General features: G+C 40.7%; 1 protein-coding gene across 6 annotated transcripts in view; it reads right to left on the bottom strand.

Moving 5' to 3' along the window:
* Positions 1-23,351, bottom strand: part of SEMA5B (semaphorin 5B) — a 244,936-nt gene that overhangs the window by 51,968 nt on the left and 169,617 nt on the right. For all 6 annotated transcript variants that reach the window (XM_015868675.2, XM_015868674.2, XM_015868670.2 and 3 more), the window contains 6 exons: positions 14,781-14,879; positions 13,829-14,042; positions 11,085-11,370; positions 6,797-6,932; positions 2,983-3,190; positions 665-872 (listed from right to left, as the gene is read on the bottom strand). In XM_015868675.2, the coding sequence (XP_015724161.1) occupies positions 665-872; positions 2,983-3,190; positions 6,797-6,932; positions 11,085-11,370; positions 13,829-14,042; positions 14,781-14,879 (1,151 nt within the window). The remainder of the gene's footprint in view (positions 1-664; positions 873-2,982; positions 3,191-6,796; positions 6,933-11,084; positions 11,371-13,828; positions 14,043-14,780; positions 14,880-23,351) is intronic.

The following is a 23,351-nucleotide window of genomic DNA, read 5'->3' as shown; positions in this document are numbered from 1 at the left end:
ATTTTTACACACAACCAGTTGGTTTAACACTGGTTCACCTGCTAGAAAGAAGGGCTACCATTCATTTCCAAATGCCTCCGGCACTTGTTTCTGGGTGGAGAACTACTGGCTGATCATTAAATATATATATATATTTCTTCTATTCTCTTTAATAGGTGCAACCAAGACACAGAATCTACCCAGGTGTAGGAGGTGTCACACTTAGTTGAAATGAGCTATTGGGTTCCAACGAGGAGCCATGTAACGCAGCCCTGCTTCATCAGACGTTTGAGAGGTGATCACTCAGATAAGCAAGGATAAGCTGGCTGCAACCCAGCCAGAAACCTGTAGCCACACAGCCAGAAAAACACATGGAGCTAATAAAATCAACACTGAAACATTAAGTTTCTTTTAAAAAAAGAAGTAAACAATGCAAGTCCTTCCTTAGGAAACACACAATTATTTTCCGATGAGGACTAATTAATATAAACAACAACAAAAAATATAACTCATTCTCATTGCTCCTGTCATCAGTGTATTATCAGGAGATGCACTTTCAACAGTGTCTTTTGTCTTTCAGGGATAGAAAAAAAGCATTCTATATTGAATCAGGCTGGAATATGTTTCCCTGGTGCTTTTCTTTTTAAGCTGAAGTGGAATCTATCAGCACTATAAATTTGCTTACCCTTCTGTTCTGTACATGGAGCATCTCTCCAGAGGAATTTTCAGCACTCCGTTATTTAAGCCCACAAAGAGAGACCTGTCGCTGTGCAGGATTTGGAGACTCTTGATTGCTTCCCGTTGTCCATCCGGGAGTATCTGCATTTCCTCTAAATAACAACTCCTTAGGCTCCTGTTAGTGGTAGAAAGGGCCTTCAAGATGGTGCCATACTCTAGTAAGACAAGAAAAAAGACATAAGTAAATCTTGGAGATATTGGCTTCATGTCATACCTACCTAAAGATCAAAATACTGATGTCATGCAGTGTCTTTAACACTAGCTCTGTGTCATTTTCTAATTTGAATATACTTGCTGCCCACAGTATAGAGGGTCCTTGCTCCATGGTTACAATCCGAGGCAGCTCTCAGACATTACAGAAACCAGAAGGACTTGAGCTATATGAAGAGTGAGTACTTGGAAATATTTCCCACTTGGAGCACCAAAGCAGAAAAGAGCTTGGTCCTGTTACCAGTGAGTTGTAAGGAAGGTGACCTGAGATAGCAGGGATCATTTCTGGTACCTCAAAGTCTATTTTTCTTTTGGTTTATGGAGCAGATCGGCGTGATTTGATGTCATGACAAATGACAACAGATGCAGCTGCCCTGCTGGATATCTCAGAGGCCTCCATAATGATTGCATGGGTCATGAGACTAATTGATCTTCTTCCTGGAAGAAGCTATCCTGCTAGCTTGACAAGGGGATGTTACAGCATCAGCAGTGCATATGCAGAAACATATATGGTTGTGCTCACAGTGCTCTGAGCTAAACAATCTGAAGATCTGAAAAACCGTGGGAGATTTATGATGGGGAAAAGGGGGTAACCACACTGTTCTTCATTAAAATCCCAAAAGAGGTCTGTCAGTCCCAATTGTTCTCCAACTTCAATCTTTCTATCCAGATCATTTCTGTATTGGTGCCAAAGCTCAGCAATTTGCAGCAGTGGGGTTGGCCGCAATGCAAAGCCTTTTTCTGCCTTCTTTTTTTTTTTTTTTTTTTTTTTTTCCCTCCCTCTACTTAACAAAATCTTATGTGTGGAACAAGACTGAGGCCCAGCCCAGGTTTGGGTTTTGTTTTTTCTCAGCATTGGTTTTGTGTTCACTGCTACCTTGGAGCAGGGCTGTTACTCCTTAAGAATTTGTTTATTTTAAACATTTCAGGTCCAGCACAGCTTTGTGTTCAGTCACAACCAGTCAGGGCAGGAAATCAAGTGAATAAGGAGCTATGTTATGGCAGAAGGCTTTTCCATAGAAGTGATACAAGACAGAAATAACCTCAGCTTTCTGACTTAAAAATATAAATTTAAGATGTCAAAATGGCAGAACCATGTCATATTCCCATTTAACTACAATCTTCTCATCTAATTAGTGTCCAGGGAGGCTCCTACAATGGGAATGTTACTAAAAGACACCAAAGATTATCAGTTTTGAAGCAAGTGGAGGTAAAAGTTAGATAAAATAAACAAGGAAGGTGGTAACATGAGAATGAGGCAATTCAGATCTGAGATTAAACTAACACTTATGGAGGCAATCTGTCTTATTCTAAAGTCAAAGCTTCTGCTACAGAGGGTAACAACATTATACCCACGAGAGTGGCCATATGCTCTGATTAACAAAGATATTTAATTTAACCTCTGTCAGTAGTATGAATATGGGCTAAGACAAGCATTAATAACACTTTACCCTTCTTCTGCACCTTTCATTTAGACAAGATAGCTGTGCCTTTCAGAAGAGGCAGTGTCCTGCTAATTAGAGGACAGCAACAGAAATCAAGAAACTCAAATTATACACTTAATACTGTCACTATGCATGAAAACACTGCCTCAGCTTCCCCATCCACATCACATTCTTGAAAGCACATGGACTCACATCCCAGTAGGCATGTGGAATTGCATAGAGAAACCTCAGGAAGTTAACCTGGAAGTTAAGAACTGTTATTGCATATTAGAGATGAGTACATGGTAGTGCAGAGAGGCAACATATGTGCACAAAACCACAGAACGTTTTGGTGACCTTTGTTCTTCCCCACTGCCATGTATTAGCCTGATTAGTTGAAACATGTTTTTGTAAAAGGAAGAAAAATGTTACTGTTGTTTTCAAACACACTGTAGATTTATGGCCCATTCACTTGGGAATATGGCTACATTGTGCTTTTAATTTATTCAGGCAAACTAACTTCCATGAAACATTGTGCCAAAATGATATTGAACTACTACTGTGTGATGGCATCACTAGCTGACTCCCAGTCTATGAGCAAGGCAATTTTCTTAACCTCTAGCGTTCTTACCTGTTCCAATGTACATCACGTGGTAGAGAGTATCCTTCCCCTGAACAATATCAACCACTAGTTTAGAGAATCGAATGCTGTCCTGAGTCACATATGGGTCTACAGTGACCGGCTGCACCACGTCGTTCATCAGGAACAAGCGCTGTGCGTCCTGCAGGACTCTCTCTGTCAGGTTCTCATTCGGGCTGTCATCACTCAGCGTCCCACACTAAACATGGAAGATGGAACTTCAACACCTGTGTTTTCTTTCAGCAGACTGAGACTAAACCCAGAAATGTTCAATTTTAAACAGCCATGCCCTGATGATTTCTTGGGGAGGTGGGCCTGTGTGAGGGTCCCACCATCAGTCCCTTGGCATGGGTTACAGCTGGCCTTGGCCTGTAGCTCACATTTATTAGAAAGTTCCTCCCAGCTGGTCTGCAGACCAGCAATGTGGTGTTTCATTTCTTTGAGGTACTTTGGAGCCAGCATAGCAAAGAGCAAAAAGCATTAACAAACTGATGAGGGAAAAAAAAAGATTTAAAGCTTGTTATAGAGAGATTTAAAGTTAGCGATGGAAACAAAGATTTTGTGGCAATAAATCCTTAAAACATTTCCAATAATCTTCAGACTCTACCTGGCATCTCCATCTGTATAATGCAGAAAACCTGGAGGTTAAAAAAAAAAACTTGAAAAACTGGTTGGTTTTGCATCAAAGAATTTAATTTATCACACTGCTTTTCTCATGTTCTCTCTTCTGGGCAGACCCCTAGTGCTTCACTTTAACCTAAACAAGTAAGCCACTAAGTGCCCCCTCTCTCTTCTAACTTTATTGGCAGTGCAGATTGACCCCAGTGAATCCATCCTCCAGCATTAACAGAGATAGACCTCGGGTCCATACAGAACAGAGGGGAAGAGGAGAGTTTATCTCATGTTGTTTGAACACCAGCTCAAGGCCTACCTCTCATTAACCAATGACCACATCTGAGCAGTTTCACTAGAAAAAAAACTAATTTTTTTCTTTGTTTTGGGTCCAGGTGTTTCTGCTTTCTTTGGAAGGGAAGTTATTATTCTGCATATTAGGATGTTGATGTACTGCACTCCAGCTACAGTGCACAACTTTTCCATATGCACACTCTTGATATTCATCGAAGCAACTTATCAGCATGGCAACCTTTCAGAGGTGCACCATGTCAAGCTCCTCCTACCAGCTCACAGGAATTTAGCTCACATGTTCACAATCAGTGTAATCAGATCCCACAGCTGGTATACCAAGTCCTACAACTGAAACGCCTTTAAGAACTAATTTCTGCAACAAACACATTTGTCAGTGTAGTACAGAACTTGGTTTCTGTAAAAATCTACCACCGATATATCAGAACTTGTATGAATTAGGTGAACAGGGTGTTGAGAGTCCACATCACCTATGAGCGTGTCCATTCACTTGTCAGTTAGAACCTTTGTCTGAGTACTCAAACTAAAGATACACCAGTGTTGGGTTTTTTAATACATTTTTAGATGGCCTTTAGTATCTTTCTTTTCTCTCAATTGTTTTCATTTCCAGAGGTCTTTTTATTTTTCTGCTGCTTCATCCCAAGTCCTGAAAGTTTTCCAGTTATATCTTTTCTGCTGTCTCCTGTACTCCTTCTGGTTTACACTGCTGTCTTTTTATGGATGGTTTCCCCCCCACTCTCTTTTCCTTTCTAGAGCATCACCAAAGGAGTCCCAGTAGCAGGAATGTCATTGTTGGTTTTCTTTTCTATTCTTGTCAAGTCACAGATAATCCTTTTGGGCTATTGGCAGCCTGTATGCTGACACAGCATCTCTCTGGTTTGGTTTTATTTTGTTTTGTTCTAATTTCTTGATTTCCCGTGCTGCCCTGATCCTCTCTATCCTTCAGTATTTCTCCTTCCTCTCTGAACAACGACAAAAAAAAAAATTGGCATCTTTCCTTCATCCTCCTTTGTGAACACTGAAGCAAAAAAATTAATTTAATTTTTTCACAATATCTGCCTCTTCTGTCACTAAATTACCCTTGTCATCTCCTAAAGACCCTTCACTGACCTCTTGTTCCTCCTGTACTTGAAAAACATCTTAATCTCTTCTGCAATCTTCCTTTGTCTGCCGCATATCTTCTTTTCCTTTCCTTATTTTCCCCAGACCCTTTTCTTTCATCTTGCTGCTGCAATCTTTGCACTCCACATTTTATCTGATACTTTTTCACTACATGGAAATGCTTTCCAAAGCCCTTTTCTATTCCTCCAGGGTTAGCCCAGCAAGGGACAGAAGAAAGTCCTTGATTCTCATTTAACCTTAATGTTCCCCTTTAAATTCCAAAAAATGTGATCAAGAACCTGAGAGCATCCCCCTTTCTATAGGGAGAAGCCCTCTCTCCCATGCTGTGGGGGAATTCAGGGGGCTTCTCAGGAGTAACAGGGCTGCAGACTTGCCTCCTCTTGGCTCCTGCAGTGATTTCAGCTGACTGCAGAGTCCATTTTGGAAGGCCTGACACCACCAGCTTGAAGGCAGATGGCACTCAGCCTCAGTACCTCTTCCATTATAAGGCAGAACCAGATTCACATAATTGGGATGGAAATATTCGCTGTGCAGAAGCAAGGACAGAAGGACAAGCCTGTCCTTTACAGGATACTCCAGGTGGGAAGGGACTGAGCTGTAAAATGGGTTCTCACTTCAGAGGACTCAGAATTGTGGGGGCTATAAAATGCAATCTCTGTGCTGCACTGTCAGAATCTAGGCATAAGTCTATTCTATATATTTCAAATTGGCCTTAACTCATAACTCTGGAAAATTGCTCATTGTAAAATCAAACATTTTTAAGGCTAAAGGAGTCTCTGTGACCATCATGAGTCACCATCTCCATGCCTCTTCTACCAGTCACTTCTGCAATGTGTCAGTAACTTCTGGCTGAGCTACCATGTCTTGGGAAGACATCCATCTTGCACTGAAACTGAAACCCTTCGGGGCCCTATTAGGTGATGAAAAATTCATCACATCCTTACACAGTTGATTACTTTTCTTGTTTAAAAACACAGGTTGTCTCCATTGTAGTTTGTCAGCTTTGGCTTTCAGCCCTTAAATCTGAAGCTTTGGTGGGAATGGGATATGCTTGCATGTCCCCTGTGAGGACCACGTGCTCAGTGTTCACATGTAACAAAGACAAGAGAGTTATAAGGGTGGATTTGCCCTGTTGCATCAAAATTTGGGCCCATTTGGGTGGTGAGATGCTGCCCTGAGAAGCTGTGGATGCCCCATACCTGGAAGTGTTCAAGGCCAGGTTGGATGGGACCCTGGGCAGCCTGTCCTGGTGTCAGATATAGTGGTTGGCAACGCTGCCTGTGGCAGGGGGTTGGAACTACATGATCTTTGAGGTCCCTTCCAACCCAAGCCATTCTAAGATTCTGTGATATAGGCTGACACTGTTCCTGCCATAGGCCGTTATCAGCAGTTTCAGAAAGTGGTTTTCAAAGGCTTTCAGTGGGGAGATTTCAGTGGTATATCATGAAGAAAACCTCTCCTCCCAACATTTTTACCTAGAAGAACACGTCTGGCCCAAAAATATGTAAAATTCTTCGTTCTTATAAAAGCTTTAAACATTCTTATCTGTGTAAAGATTCAAATTTTCTCACTAATCCCATCCCATAGTCTCAATAAGATGCAGCAAGGAGTTCCACAGACTAAAATACCCAGAAAGGTGGAGAAACATCATTTATCTGCACCACGGGTCTGCCTGGAAAAAGAAGCCCCATACAAATTAACCCAGTGGGATGACGAAACGTAAAAAGCACTAGAGCAAAACAAAGGGCAGCAGCAATACCTGGAAATTTGGGATGGGGTTTGCTGTCGGCAGCCAGGCTGATCTTGGGTTCTCTTGGTAACGAAAAGGACCGTTAAATGCCTGAGTAATGGCACTGAGATTGAAGGCACACACTGCTGAGGCAGCTATGCTGTTTCTGGAGAAGGGGAGGAAAAAAAAATATAAAAATCAATTTAATCATTAGAACACTGACATTTTCATCATAACAGACATCAAACTCCACTCAAACAAAATACATGTAAATTGCTGGGTAGACGTACAGTGACACCAATCTCACGGGGAGCAAAAAAAATAAATAAATAAAGCGTAAAATGCAAATGAATCACACGACAATTCTGAGAATGAGTGTTAAGCTTGGTTTTAAAGTGCCTATGATTTAAGGGTTACAGAAACAGTCCTGACATGAAAGGTGAATACAGTTTAATTTGCATGGGTTATTTGTATCCAGCTTTATTTTTATTTATTTATTTATTTTTAAAACCTCATCTATCTTGATTGATTGCAAACAACCTAATTTTTAATCTCTTGGTGTTTCTCAAGGTGAAAGCCTGTTTCTACCAGCTCCAGCTATCAAATACATCCCCTACTATTTGTATGTTCTACATATATAAGCACACGCTTGCATACACACAGGGAGGGAACGACTGCACACACCAAGCTGGTGGATACAGTAGCTCAGCAGGCACAAATGTCTTGCTAATATGTGCAAGCCTCTGTCTGCAGTGCTCACTGCTCTGCATTCCCAGCTGGGCGCAGCATCTGGCAGGGCAGGCTGCTCACCATGCACACACCAGCCAGGGGAGCGCAGCGAGAAAAATGCTGCTGCAGGAAGGACTCTTTGGCAGGGAACTGGTTTTGGGGAGGTGATGCTGCCCATGCAGACTTGCACATAGATCTGTTGGGGTTTTTTTGGTTTGGCCCATTTCAGCCATTCCTTTGTGGTCAGGCTCAGTGCTTTGTGCCCTCACAAGGTTGGTGTACATCTCCCTGATGGGGATGGCATTTGCTGAGTGGTAACCTGAAATTCCAAACCTGCTGACAGCTCCTCTCTCTCTCTCTCTTTTTTTTTTTTTTTTTTCCTTTTTAAAGAAAAAGAATAACATTTAGAGAGAAAGATATCAAAATAAAGCTAAAAATAAAGCTAGTGCAGAAGACTGACTCGTCATGGTGCCTTTTAAATAACCCAAGCGCTGCTGTATGTATCTTGCTGCTAATTAAAGCAATCTGAATTCTCTGAAAAGAACAATTTTTTTTTTTAACTAAACCAATAATTACACTTTCTCACAGGAAAAAGAAAAAGGAAAAAAAAAAAGCCTCGCTTCACAGTCCCAGTCAGGAAAGCAGAAAGCCAGATTCTTTCACAGCTTATTTCCTCAGAGCCATACAACGTCAGGAGGAACTTTTCACTTTGCCCTCCCATTCCCCACTCCTGCCCCTGCCCTTCTATCCCTGGAGTGATGGAGTAGCTCCCTTTGAACATGTCAAAGCAATGCTGGGTGAACCTTTCTCCACTTTTGTCTGCACACCACTGACGCAGTGCATGCTCACAGACAGCAGCTCTTAAGACAAAGCTAATGATGGATGACAAGTAAATGCCTGGAGGCACGCATGGGAGGAAAAAAAAAAAAAAAAAAAAAAAAAAAAAAGGACCTTTTCAGGGCCCTGCTAAAGAACCCACAGTGTATCCCATTCCCTTTGCTGAAGAGGAAAAAGGAATGACATTTTTGATGAAATAATGCTATCTGTGGCCTGGCCTATTTCCCATCCCTCCCTATGAAAAGTCAGAGCCCAGTCTCCAACCAGAGGCATCAGTTTGGGCTTCAGGCCCCTGGCATGATGTGCAGCCTCCTTTATTCTACCTCCCACTCCCCAGCACTAACTAGGTGGTTTATATCAAGGAGGTTTTTACGCAGTCTCCATTAGCTTACAGAAAAAACTGTATTAAAAGTTTCTTAAATATCTCATCAGCAGCTTCCTCGAAATTTTTTCTCACTGATTTAGCTGGATATAAAATAGAATGAAGCAACACATCTTTACGTGGGTATGACCACAATTAAATATGATACAGACTAATTGCCTTTCAAGGTTAAACTGCATTAAACATGAAACTTCCAAAATAAAAACACTTTTTTTTTTTTTTAAAGTAATAGTTTTTAGGTGCATCCATATTCCATTATAAAGGTACTCACACTAGAACACACATCAACCCTCTTTGGTATGCAGCACTCACGCAGCATGATATCAGTCCCAGTGGAAGTTAAAAGAATAATTACCATTATTTCTCTAGTCGAATGACAAATTGGAACATTTTCTCTTTTGAACTCTCAAAAGAACATCATGTTGTAGACCCAAAAAGCTACTTGATCTAACTTCAGCTATTATCAATAACTCATCTCTTCTATTGCACAAATGTTACATATTATACTGTCCTCAGAAGATACCAGAGGGAACATACACCCATAATGTGAGAAGAGTGACTGAACTGCAATCCAAAGGAGACAGGGGTAATACTACGTCTCACATTTTAGCAAAATTGGAGACAGACACAACACAAGAGAACTGTTCCAACCAGAGCTAGGCCACGTATCCTGTTTCACTCAAAATCTATATCATTTTGATTAATATAATACATTTATTAATAATTTTATTCTCATTTCCAATTTCCGTTCTTGGCTGGATGAATGGACAAATGGATAGATAAAACATTACCACTCTGGGCATCATAAAAGTCCTCTCTGATATTTTTCTTTAAAAAGTCTCATCTTTATCATCCACAGCAGTTGCCAGCTTTCCTTTTCACATTCAGGAAGTTTCACTAACAGCCTTTAAACATTTTTTGGGAGGAGAACAACTCAAAACCAGAACAGATATACTCTAAAGTCCACAGCCAAAGTCCAGTGCTCAACTATGTATATTTTTTCACCTCTGAATCCATCTCATCTAACTGTTGCACAAATAGAGACACCCGGAGCAGGTTGCCCAGAACCATGCCTAACAGGCTTGTGAAACTCTTCAAGAAGGAAGACTCTACAAACATTTTCTATCTGCTTCTCCAAAGGCTGCTTTTGCCTGGCACTGGCAACAGAAGAGCAGAAGCCAAACATGGAAGGTGGATGAGAGTGGCAATACATTTACCTACTTGTCATTTACAAACTGGGTATATCATTTTGGCTTTGTTCACTCTCATGGCAGAAAGCACACACGCTAGTTCTGCAGTTAAAAGAGGCTTCATATCCTTATTCATATCCACGGGTTCATATCCTCCTTCCTATTCAACAGTACTCCAGCAAAAACAGCCCCCAAAAAGTTGGCTACCCAGCTTGAGAAAGACATTTTGAGTGATTGTCAGATGGAGTAACTAACTCAGATTTCCACTCTCTAGTTTACACATCAGAATAACACCCCCCTAGAGAACATGTATTATTGAAACTCAATACCACACAGGCTGGTTATAGCCTGAAACTTATCATCCTAGCCCTGGGCTTCAGAGAAAAAGTTATTTGAGTTTTTCTGTCTTAAAAAAATACATTATGAGTTTTTTAATATATTTTTTAATTAACTTCTCCTTTCTGCCTTCCCAGCTACAGTAAATCATTCCAATTACAAGTTTTTTCAATATCAAGCTAAGAAAAGGTGATTATGAAGTTTCAGAAATCATTCCTTCCCCTTGGAGTTCTAATGCTGCTCTTGATTTGTGGTCCTGAGACTGTTTCTAGCAGAGGTACAGACCCACTTAGAAATGTCAAAAGCTGCGTAGCTTGCTTGACCTTGCATATATAATGTATTGTTCAGCAGCAGTTTATGCAGATTTCAGTACAGGCTATTGTGATGCCATTTGCCTCCTCCTTCTCCTTTTAATCCTTCTCTCTGAGTGTATATATCTGTCCTTTTCTAGGACCAGCCCTGATGTTCACTCAATAGTGTCAGATTATCCAGGCAGTAAATCTGGCTGAAAATAAATTCATTTTTTTCCTGGGTCTTTTTCAGATCAACTCTCTGAACTACATAAGTAACAGAAAGTCAAAAGTCTGTTACAGCTCAAGTTTATATAAAATTAGGTAATTTAGAAATGTACTGTCAACTTCTAGGGACCCCAGACAAACATGAATAATGGACTGAAAACGCTGTCCTAAAGCACTGTTGCCATGATGGATAATACAAACCTATCTATTCCTTTTTGTTAAACAAAGGATCTTTCTAAAATTGTTGGTAAGACCAAGAACTCAGGATACTGTCAGTCTCAGACTGCTGAGCACAGAAGAAGGGCAGTGAAAGCAGTGCAACTTACACATTAGTGGTGAAGACACCATAGATCAGGTCTTGCTCAGGAAGGTAGAAGGTGCTTTGCAATTCATTATAATAGAAAGGGATTTCTCCAGCACGGGAGCAGTTCAGCCTGGCCTTCATGAAAGTTGTCCATGTGTCCTCCAGCAAAAATCTCCCTCCAATGTCATTTTTGCAGACCCTGGCCACACGAGAATATACTGTTTTCCCGCAGTCGTGTTCTACTGCATTCTCTCGAAAAAAGAAGTAGGTGAACAAACCGATGTCATAGGCAGCAATAAAGTTTGGCTCTGAAAAACAAATGTGAAGAGATTTATACAGGTCAGAAATCAATCCATGCTCAACTTGCCCAATGCATTACAGCCAGCTCCCTCTATGCAGGCTGTCAAAACTGCAACCAGAGGGAGTTCAGAGTTAGCAGCAGGCATAAAAACAGTAGATGAGAATAATGATATATGGGGGTACAGCTCTAGCTCCATTTTTCAGATCTGGGAAAGAGCTCATCATTTCCCCACTTCAATGGCAAAGCTGCTATTGACTTGAGTGAAAGGACTTTGCCTATGCACTCCTCTCCTTACCCTTAGTCATTTTACAACATACAGCTTTTCCACTGAGTTCCTTTACCTATTCTTTTCTGAACTGCATCTTATGGAGTGTTAAATATGCTGTTTGCATCCACTCGATTCCCCAGGCAGATGCACTGAAATGCTCAACCTATTTTCCCAGCGTAGTCACATCTCGCTTTTATCACGAAGCCTTTCCAGTTTCTAAGGCACAAAAGATTATCTTATGTCCATAAAACAAAGCCACGCCACAAACTGACAGTATCAAAGCGAGCTCTCCTTAATTCTTTTTTCTTCTGCAATTATTTGTATTATTTCCACAAGAACTGAAAAGAACCTGGCATTGGTTTGCAGTGAATACTTTGATTGGGTATTTAACAAAGCTTTAAAGTGTTCAGTCTTTCATCCCAACAGTTTCTTTGGCAAAGAGAAAAGATTGGCCAGTGAATAATATCTGACTAAACAACAACAACAACAAAATCCAGTTGGTTTTACAGAGTGCTTTAATGATGTTCATTTCTGAGAAATGAACAAAGGAAGAAAGAAAAAGTGCTTTAATGCTGCAGTCCAGAAATGATAGGAGAACAGAGTCTGGCAGAGGGAGAAGAAAGCAGGCTGATGGTGCTGCAAGGCAGCTTTCAGAGGTAGAACAAGGTAGAAAGGGGAGAGCACTGCAAAGCATCTCTGACCAAGTTTACAAACAAACCGTGAACCTTAAAGGGATTGTTGTGATCACCAGTCTGGCCTTTTGTCTAGCAAACCAGAGAATTACAGCCTGCAAGTCCACCACTGGATCCTACAACTAGCAGGTGAATTAGACCACGTATTTCAAAGAAAACCTGATCTTACAGGACGAAGTCACATCTACCACTTTCCTTGGTGACTTGTTCAAATAACTAAAGACTGTCCCAGCTGTAATCTGAACAACTTCTTCTATTCGACAATATCTGGTTTTAGTTCTCAATGACAGGCTCTCGTCATGACTTGTCTGCTAGATTAAAGAACTTCATCCTGCTGGAGATCTTCTCCTGATGTAAGTACTTCCATATCATGAGCAAAACGCCTTTTATCTCCTTTTCAGAAAGATAAATACACTGAGCTCCTTAAGTCTCTCACTGTGAGGCAAACTTCCCAAGTTTCAAATCACTCTATGGCTCTTCTCTGAATCATCAACAGTTTTTTGTTTCTTGTTGAAAAGTGGCTAAAAGAAGATGAAATTACTGCATAGTCACCAACACTGCACAAGCTCATAAATCCAACAGTCACAGTAGCTTTTCCAACAACAGCCTAGAAACTCAGTTTCCGTTTGTCCATCTTTAAGCTCCCCACTTCCAATGAGACTTCCTTCTGAATTCTTAATTTGTGCACAGACAACAGGCACCTACTTCTACTGAGTGTATATGTTACACTGCTTCTTAGTCCTAGTTCAGTCTTGCTCGATGACATCCTCCTATGACTTCTACTCTTTGTGCTGACTTCATATATGAATATCTGCAGAAGCCTAATTTGGTCTCATTAAGCTCATTATGCTCTACTGTTTGTGTTCTTGATCAAAAGGTTCTGGAATCCAACAGGAACATTCTGAATATCTAGTCAGTGTAGCTAGGCCAAAAGTCTGCTCTGTCAAGATGTTCAGTCAGAAGATATCAGCTCAGTGCAGGAACTACCAGTTGAAATTCTATAGCTTGCTTAATGCATGGTATTATCTCACTGGGGTAACACATGCTTTTAATAACTATAAATCCACAACAGCATGAGTTTACGTGTAATATAACTTGCTGTGAAATTTCTCATTTTCGGACTGATCATACATTTCACCAACCATTTTCAGCTGAGTCAGTGGAAGTAGAGGGTGCTCAGTAAATTGCAGAGCTAGGTCAACAATACAAGGCTTTATGCAAATAAGATCTTCAAACCTTCAAAGGATTTTCTTGTTAAAGGGATGCGTTTGGTCATCTTAGAGGACAGACTCATGTATTAAGTAGCCTGTAAGTCCCACTTTCCATACTCAATACCAACTTCCAGGCTATTTTTTAACATCTTCCAAGCTGCACCGACTATTGCAGCAGAAGTCCATCCCCACTGTAACTCTGGATTCCAACATACAAACAGAGGGAAAGATTTACAAGCCTGCCAAGTTGACTTTAACACATCTCTTGCTCAGATACGACCCACATGACTTTACCATTGAGCCATTTGGAGTTGTACTGTGCTGTCCTGAGTGGGGGAACATTTCCAAGGCTGCGGTAAATAACAGGATCCCGTCCAGAGAAATCAATTACAGTTGCAGCATAGAGCTCTCCTCGTGATGTAATCACAGCTGTTGAGTTATGCCGGGGGTCATATGGGCACCGAGCCACTCCATTTATTCTGTCAATGATCTTGCTAAGATTTCCTACCTGTATTTAAAACAAGAGAAGAGACAATGAAAAGAGTAGCTGGCTTTTGTACTGGTATAGACAATTCTGTTTACTGATGAGTACCTACAAGCAAAGCCCTGGTTGTAAAAAACAGGAAGCTAGAAAAAAGTAATACCAGCAATGACTGTAAATTGATCTTTGCATACATCGCTTGCCTCTGTAAGAAGTTGTGTCTGAGCCTCACTGATCCCACTGCTCTGTAGAAGGGTGATTCCCTTGCCAATAAAGCCTACAGAGCCCAACCCACTCAGGGTAATGAGGTGCTCCTCTTGCTAGCACAGATTTTTAACCTTCCACAGACACCTTCTGAATGTTTACAGGATAAAAAATATGAACATTAACATTACTCTGGACCCACTCCCTTGAAGCCAAGGGGAGTTTTGCCATTTATTTTGAATGAAATATGTAAGTATTCGGGTCAGGAGGCACTCACAACTAAGCCTGTATATACTGCCCATTTCCAGCAGTCTACCCAAGGCCTACACAAGCAGTACCTTGTCAAGATCTACCTGGTCCACAACAGATTTTGCTCCCCACCTGTGGATACATCCACTGCTAAAGCAACCCAAAGAGTCCCAAAGACCAAAATCAGAACAATATCATGTTTCAAATGGATTTGAAACATATTCTCTGCTACTGTGATTCACTGCCAATGACTGGCTATCCCCAGCACATGCATACAGCCCTCTCCATCACCTCAAAAGAGGTAAAACAGACCTGACGACTGGAACACACTGGTGAAAAGGCATTGGTACCACAGGTAAAAACCTTCTTGCCATAAACAATCAGCACTCGGACATAGTTCTGGCACTCTTCCTGTAAGGACACAAGACAAAGACAAATGAATTTTGAAAAGGAAACTGTGGGGTTCTTTACTACTTTTTTTAAAGTACCTGCATTACAGCTGGAATGCACCTTCCGTAGCGCTAACTTGGACCAAGATTTGTTGCATCAAGCTCTGCAGCAGCTCTCAGCTGCAGGGAGTCAGTAGTGTCAGCAAGCAAGCCAAAATTGCTATTTACCTCTCTAATCATAGCCCTGCACAAACAGTCTCTGGTTAGGATTTTATCTATCAGGTTGATTCTGTGTTAGCTACACAACTGTCTCTTTCTGTGCTCCACTTAGACTGGAGGAGGAATCTTCCCCCTTTTCATGATATTTCTGCCCTGTTTTTCCCGGCACTGACATTACCCAGACACAAACTTCAGGAATTTCTCTTCAATTCTGGTCTGGTCAAGATAATCTTGTGCTTTGACAGCCTGTCATTCCTTCCAAAAAAAGCTTCTATGCTCAGTATTTTCCTTGGTGGAAGGAGTTTCCCTTTCAGTACAGGAAGGGACAAATGGCAAATCCCCTCTTTGCAACTGCATGACCATTTCATAGAATCATTAAGGTTGGAAAGACCACTAAGAACACTCATTCTGACCCCAACCCAACCCTATGGTGCCACTATGTCCTTCTGTGCCACATTTCCACAGTTCTTGAACACCCCCAGGGACAGTGACTCCACCACCTCCCTGTGCAGCCTGTGCCAGTGCATCACTACTCTTTCAGAGAAGAAAATTTTCTTAATATCCAACCTGAACCTCTCCTGGCACAACTTAAGGCCATTTTCTCTTATCCTATCATCGCTACCTGGGAAAAGAAGAAACCTGTTAAAAGACCAATGTAGGCTGAGTTATCCCAGCTGCTTTGCTTTCCTACCTCAATAGATCATAATTTGCAACTAAGGTGAGCCTACAGCTGCAGACACCTCTTCTGCAAGCAGCATTCATTCTGTGAGCTCCCCAGTCTCACAGTGTTCTACACTGCTGAGCATTTCCCTGAAGACTTCATCTGCAAGAATCAGCAGCATAAAAACACTCTGCATCCTCTGGAAAGGAAGAGGCTCGCTTAGCTGGATTAAGTTCTATCTTCTATCATTTGGTATATGGAAATCAAGTTGACAAAGGATGGCATTTAGAAGAAACCCACTAGCATCAGCCACAGACCAGCGACTGGGACTTGCTTTGGAATGGAGAAGACCATAGCCAGCCTGGCCTAATCTAAAATCCTAATTTGCAGAATTTTCTTCTTTGCACAGACCTATATTATGGATTAACAAGCTTTATTTTCTATAGAAATGCTCCCAGCTGAGAAGCTAGCACATAAAAACAAGAATTTCTCTCTGAGACCAAGCTGGATGTTTTTCTGAAGTCTACTACACGTGTTGCTTCAGTACATAGTAGACCAGGTCAGTAAGGATGCTGCTAAGATCCTTATTTTAGCCTAATTAAGCATGGTTTTATTTGTACCCATCCAGTCAAAAGCAGAGGTCACTTACTGAAACAGGAGAGAAACCATACTGAGCAAATGTATCTGCTGTTGTCTGAATCTGCACCAAAATATTTCATCTGTGACTTCCAGCCTATTCCCAACTGTGCTAGCTAAGTGCAAAAGAGCACAGTCAGTACAGATGAGGTATTAGATTGGAAACACTTGACACAGCTGATACTTTTCAGGGAGCTGAATGCACCAGACCCAATGATTACGTCGCTAACTGTAAAAGGCAGGAACTGGGGTGCCCAATAGGTGCTTTCTACTCTGTTTCGATAATAATGCTCCTAGGTGTGGGCCACATCCAACCGTAATTATTCCTATGAATTAACCATCCAGGCTTTGAATAGGCTTTTTCCCTGGACTTGCCTTACTAATGGTGGTGAAAGCACACCACACTTTTAAAGGAAAAGCAAGGATAACATGCACTTTTCATCCAATGGTCTCAAAGCAATTTGTACATCAATAAGTATGAAATGGATGTCCATTATCTTCCCTGTTCTCTTGGTTCAGGGAATCAAAACACACAGGTGTTACTGGGTTTGCCATGGTGACACACTGAATGACAGAAGATCCAGAAAGACAGCAACAAAGATTTAACTACCGGACTCCATCTCTCTAACCTGCCTGGCTTTAAGAGGAATACTGTGATCATCCAGTACTTCTTATTGCTGTACCCACTACCAACCTATGAAAAACCCCAAGAAAAGCAAAGAAGAAGTTATACCACTTAAATGTTCCAGCTTGTGGGATTTTTCACTTTTGCTGAAATCTACATTAGATCCCCTTTCTACCCTGTTCTCAAAATAACTAGAAAGGAACAGGTTTCTTTCTGTGTTCTTCAAGCCAGCCTGGATTTGCTCTGATAAGTCAGCCACCATGCTGCTCTTACAATAATCTGTAGCTGAGGCAAATGGTTAGTAAAATTATTTCATAAACATGTACAGAAAATAGGAACTACTCAGTGCAGTTTCTTTCACCTGGCTGGAAAGCTCAGTATGCAGTAGGCAAAATTCAAATGGACTTTAACACAGCTGGAAAAACTGGCAAGCTTGAACCCCAGCTCTTTCCAGACAAAACAGTATTTGGATCCTGCTTTCACATTATGGAGTAGACAGTTCAATCTGTGTATGATCAGACTGCAGAGCTCATCACCAGAAGATATTATTGGGATCATGAGATTAAGGACTTAAATAAAGGGGGAAGACTCAATATTTATGCGGTTAATGAGAATAACCCAGTTATATTAGTTGGGATTATCATTAAATATATGGCAGAGCTGTTAAAAACCTGTGGCTCACTGCCAGAGCATCAAGCACAACTCCAGTTTTCTTCAGAATTACGTGGTACTGATTCTACAGTTCTCACTCCTTTAGAATTATCTGGTACCAGTCCATTATTGTAGATACAGCCTTAGACCAAGCAGAAATCACTTTCTCCTAGCCTAAAGACCCCTGTTTACCTAGAAAGAGCACATGAGTTATAATGCTCAACCCTACAGGGTATATACATCTCACCGTTTGTAAGAGCATAAACTCTACTGAAGCTCCTCACACCCCTCTTCACTTTAAGCCTGTTCTCATTTCTTTCATTTTCACAACATTTAGCTCTATCTGTGTCTGCCTGTGAAGGCCATAATGCCCACCACTGTGGACAGGAGCAAGCCATTTTCCAGCAATACAGATGTCAGGCTGCTTTGAAAGCACATTTCTAACCCAAGAACCAAGAGTGCTTCTCCCTTCATTTGTGCAGACAGATTGGCAAATGGAGGGGCTGAACTCCTGCTGGCTTCAGTCTGAGGTAAAAGTCAAGACAATGTTTTCAGGATGTACAGAATAAGCCAGCTGTAGGTGCTGCCTGAGTCATGTCATCTGTCATCTCTGAACACAGGAGCTCCAAAATGTTATAAGCCCTTAGTCTCATTGTACAGATATACTTTTTTTACTTCAAGTGTTGTATATAGGCATTGCTTTAATTAGCTTTTACTCTGAATAAACCACTCAAGATCTGTTTTCAGAGATCTTGTTTTTTATTATCTTTCCAGGCTAACACTATTTCACCACATACTAATCAATACATTCTAATCATACATTACAAACACAGTTACATGCTCTATCAGGAAAATAGCTGTTTCAGAAAGTCTGTTGTCCTCAGTAAAGGAGCGCAAACTCTTCAGAATAGAGAAATTTATTTTGGGGTTAGGCCAGAGTCGATAAGAGGAGAAATGGGATGAAACTTGGCAAAGACACAGTTACGACCTTCTGACAGAGCTACAAAATAATGAAAATAGTTTCACACAACGTGCAATTAATCCGCAGAACTCCCTGCCAGGAGTTCACTGAGGCCAGAACATAGTGAGATAAAACAGGTAGACGGGAGTGTATATGGAGAAAAAGGACATTTAGAGTAGAAATAGCAAATTTTATCAAAAACTTATAGAAAACTGGTCAGCAATGACCCAAAGCCTGCCTGTTCTTACCAGCTGCATCAGTAGGGGCAAGGAGTTACTTCTTGCAAAACTTGTTCCTCTTTTACATTACTTTTGGCTACATCAAGACTACCATAAAAAAATCCATGCACTGCAAAAGGGGGAATTCTTGTTTCAGGAGACATTACCATGATGGGAGGATGTTTCCCTACCGATCCAAGCTGTCCTGCACATTACTCGCATAGCCACGTCTGCCCAACACCTATATGGAATCACTGTGGGTAGACAAAAGCACTCAGGCAACAATGTGTGGGCAGCTATATCCAGAGAGGGCTACTGCTCTGTTGGATGCCTGATTATTCCTGTTTTCTGCAGTGTGGTGGGAAGAGTTCAGTCTCTCCACTGAATCACCAGGTCCAACTTCACTGGCCTTCCTGCTCCTCAACCACTAGATGCTCTGGTGCATTTAGATGTACTTAATACCTACACCAACCATCTAAAATGCCTTTTATTATAAAACTGGATATACTGGCTGTGAAATACACCCTACAATTCAGAGAATCAGCCAGCAGAACTCTGTGTTATTCCTGCAATCACATTTTAGAGTGTGGCAAACTCTTATTTGTTGCAATTCATCCAATTTGTTTAAAAACAATCATATCTAACACGTTCAAACACTTATTAACATGTTTTTAGAAGTCTGTGTTTATTTCTTTGGGCAACCAATTTTAATAATCAACTTAAGCCAAGTCTCTGACCAAGCTGTCTTTCTCCTTTGAATGCAATATACACCAAAGAGAACTGCAAATGATTTTTCAGCTAAGTTTTCTTTAATGGACTCAGAATCATGGACTCTGAGTCAAATTTTGGGGCTACAGAACTGAATGCTTTGCAGAAGTATTATGAATGTAGTTTTGGATTTCTTGAAACAGTTTGAAAGGGAAAAAAACATCTACGTGACTGCCTCTCAACTACATGTATTTACCTGTGGATTTATATGGCACCTGTTATGTCTGGATGCCTATTTTTATAAGTGGCACGGAGATTCCTGGCTACATTAGATAATCAGGCAGCATATCCTTTTCAGGACAGAGGCCTGAAATACCAGACTCCTCCATTATCCTAGCAACTTCTGCACTTAACCCATTTAGCTGCTCTGAAGACTTGGGCTAGAATTCCCTGTAACCTACTATGAATCATGCTTGTATGGGGACATCATACAAGAAAAGGGAGACAACCAGACTGGGATAAACAATAAGTGCATACCCTATCATACATTTCTCTTTGATAACAGATTTCTTAGATCAGCACATCAGTGCCGGATCACAGTCATTTTCACAAATGGTTCCCTTTGACTCTTTGGGTAGCTGGACCAGATGATATTCAGAGGTCCCTTCCAACTGCTATGATTCTGTGGTATGGTGGTGTGCTGCTTGTGTGAAACTAACACATTATTCTATTCTTAAGCATAAAAAAAAGACTCTTGTTTAGAAAGCCACAATTTTCCACGTCAGGCAAAATTCCGTGGATGTGGTGGATGGGGACTGCTATGTAGAAACAAGCTAATTACAAACTAGAAGCTGAGTAACTCCTAATGAAATCAAACACATCTTCTCTAGTGGCACCTCCTCCCCTTGTGCTCTTATCTATCGCTCATTTTAACTACAACCTCTGGGTGATGGCACTTGGAAGACAAAAAGAAAGGCAGCATAGCATTGATTTTGTTCTCTGCAGTATCTCTCAGTATGGTGGATGGTTTCCAGGGGAGAACTTTAAGGTGCTGATCAGAATGTATTTTATAAAAGCTGCAAAAATAGGAATAATTATGAGTGGAAGCCAGCATGGATCTCCAGAGATGTGGCAAACAAAGCATATGCAATTCTTTGAGGAAATCACAAGCTTTGGTTCATAAAAATAGCAACATAAGTGAAAAAGTAGTATTTTTTTCTGAAGTATTTGTTTTAATACCACATGACTTATAGTGGAGAGTTATTTTTAAAATCAGGTTCAAGAACATATAACATTAATGGATTAAAATCTGATAAATTAGTAGACTGAAGAAAGGTCCTCCGGTGAGAAATTATTCACAGACTTGTTATTCATGCAGGGACCCAGATGGCAAGGTACTAGTTCAGAATCAACATTCTTTTTAAGCCAACATTTGTGGATAACACAAAGATTAGGTAAATAACAATTACCAATGAAGCCAAAGCAGGGATATATGTTAGTTGGTGAACTGGCCCCAAACAAAATACTTTTTAAAAAAGATATAAATTAAAGACCAAGGAACAAAAGAACTCTACAGCCTTGGACATTACTGCCCCAAATGAGCAACTGGGAAAAGTATTTAGTGGTCAGAGTGACTAGGCAATTCTGCATGATCTCCTATGACAGAAGAGCTTATGAAACTGCTGGGTATATGAGAAGAGAGTGAAAAAGAGGTCTATTTTAATCACATTCAGGCATTAGAGACTGACAAGGGACTACAAGTAAAAAATTGGAGTGTGCAGAAAGCAGACACAAAGAATACTCAAGGGCAGTGGAAAAATGACTTAGAGAAGGACTTGGAGAACTCAGCTTTTTACGTTACCAAAATGAGAAAGCCACTTGAAACTGAGGCCAGATTCAAAGAGGAAATAAAGCACATGCCGTTAACAGAGAAGGTGACTGGTCATTTCAACAAGCCAGCAAACCATGCAGTTGTCCCATTTGCTTCAGACCTGATGGTCACAACTTTCTGCCTTCTTCAGGAAGGTACAGTAGCCAAACACAAGTTACTGAGCTCAGTGATGGAATAATCAGTTGAAATTTGTGGTCTGAACTACATAAAGAGTCAGAGAAGAGACCTGATAGTACCTTCTAGCCTTAAATCTGGAAACCAGATGTCTCATCTCCATTTTCTCTAGCCAATAGGTATTCAAATGCGGAGTGATAGTAACTATATTTCTGTGATACCTATTTTGCTGCTTTTACTTTCGTATTTCTTATTTTACTTTTGGTAAAGCTCTAGGCGTTTCAAGAAGAGATTTTCTAAGCAGTGGGAAGAATTTGATTTAGATACCCAACAGGCATAAGAAAAAGGCATTTTAATACACTATGTAGCTTTGAAAACTTCCACCTTAAAACACCTACTTTATTAAATGGGCAAAGAAAATGAACCAGTCATATAACTTACCCAAACTACACTGTGAATTAATATAAAAGCCAAAGGTTCTCATTAATTCTAGCCTTTATCACCACATATCCAAGTGCCTGACAATCCTTAGTATATTGATCATCAAATCATTTGTGCTAGGTAGAAGACTACCGTAATTCAAGTTCTGACAAAGCAGAGCTGAGGCTAATGGAGCTCCTCTTCATGCACTGCCATCACAAAGCATAAATAGAAACACTCACATTAGTGCTGCCCTTACTTGATGCATTTAACCAGCCAAGGGCAAAGACAATGGGTTAGAGATGGACTTCTCAGCTACAGTAGAGCTCATCACCTACTAGCTAAGCTCTGTATTCCTGGGAGCTAGCACTCTGTCATCTCTCTACAGCATAGCGAGCACTGAATGTGTAGGCTCTCCAAGAGGGATCTGTCCATGAACATACAGACTAGAGTAGATACAGACTTGGGAGATCTGAGTTTGCTTAACTGCTGCAGAATCCTTCTGCCTTTCTTTGGATGTTTCTCTTGACAGATTCTTAGCCCACACCACACTTGCCATTAAATGTATGTCAAGAAGTGTCTAACAACCTGATTAATTACTTTTCCTCAGATCTGCACACCCCAGGTCCACGCACCTACCAAACAATTTCAAGCTCTGGATCACAACCAGCATAAACTCAGTTGCTTCAGGCCTCATCTTCAAGAAATATTTGGCAAAGTCTTTACAGTGTGCAGAGGCAGAAGCAGCAGAAGCAAAGATGCTCAGATCACTGCTTTCTTTTGGCATGACAGTAAAAATAATAAATTGAAATTATCCTAGAATGTGTTCAGTCAAGTGCATGGAGTCTCATAAGGTTTTATCTGGGGGATGACAAAATAATTTTGGGTTATAAATTCAGATTCTTCAGGAACAATGGAGTATGATCTAAGTCTCAAAAACTTTTACAGTAGGGAAAAAAAGAGTAAAATCAGTAAAATCCTTTTGTAAGAATATACATTTTAAAGTACAAAGACCAAAAATTCCTTCTGTCCTGGGTTTTAGAGGTTTTTAATTCTGTCTGTCCTCTTTTGGTGTTTACCTCACACAACCTATTTCTCTTCCATTGTGTTTTCCTACATAATGTAGATCTTCTACAGCACTCAGAAAGATGTTCTGGGATAGACGTATTCCTTTTTTCTACAACTACATGAACCTCTTTGTTGCCCATCTTGCACAATTCAAGCTAGTAATTTCATGTATACACAGGCTAATACAGTAATCACATTAAGTCTGTTATTAAAAAAAAACAAAAAGCAGACAATGAAAGATCAAATAATCCCACATTTGAACAACTGAACTGGACTTGGCAGAGCTCCAGTATTGGGCAAGCTACACAACTGCCCTCTGCTT

The sequence above is a fragment of the Coturnix japonica genome, chromosome 7, assembly GCF_001577835.2.
Source record: "Coturnix japonica isolate 7356 chromosome 7, Coturnix japonica 2.1, whole genome shotgun sequence".
Classification (NCBI taxonomy): domain Eukaryota; kingdom Metazoa; phylum Chordata; class Aves; order Galliformes; family Phasianidae; genus Coturnix; species Coturnix japonica.
Note: the sequence above shows the minus strand (reverse complement) of the source record. Positions and strands in the feature narration are given on the sequence as shown.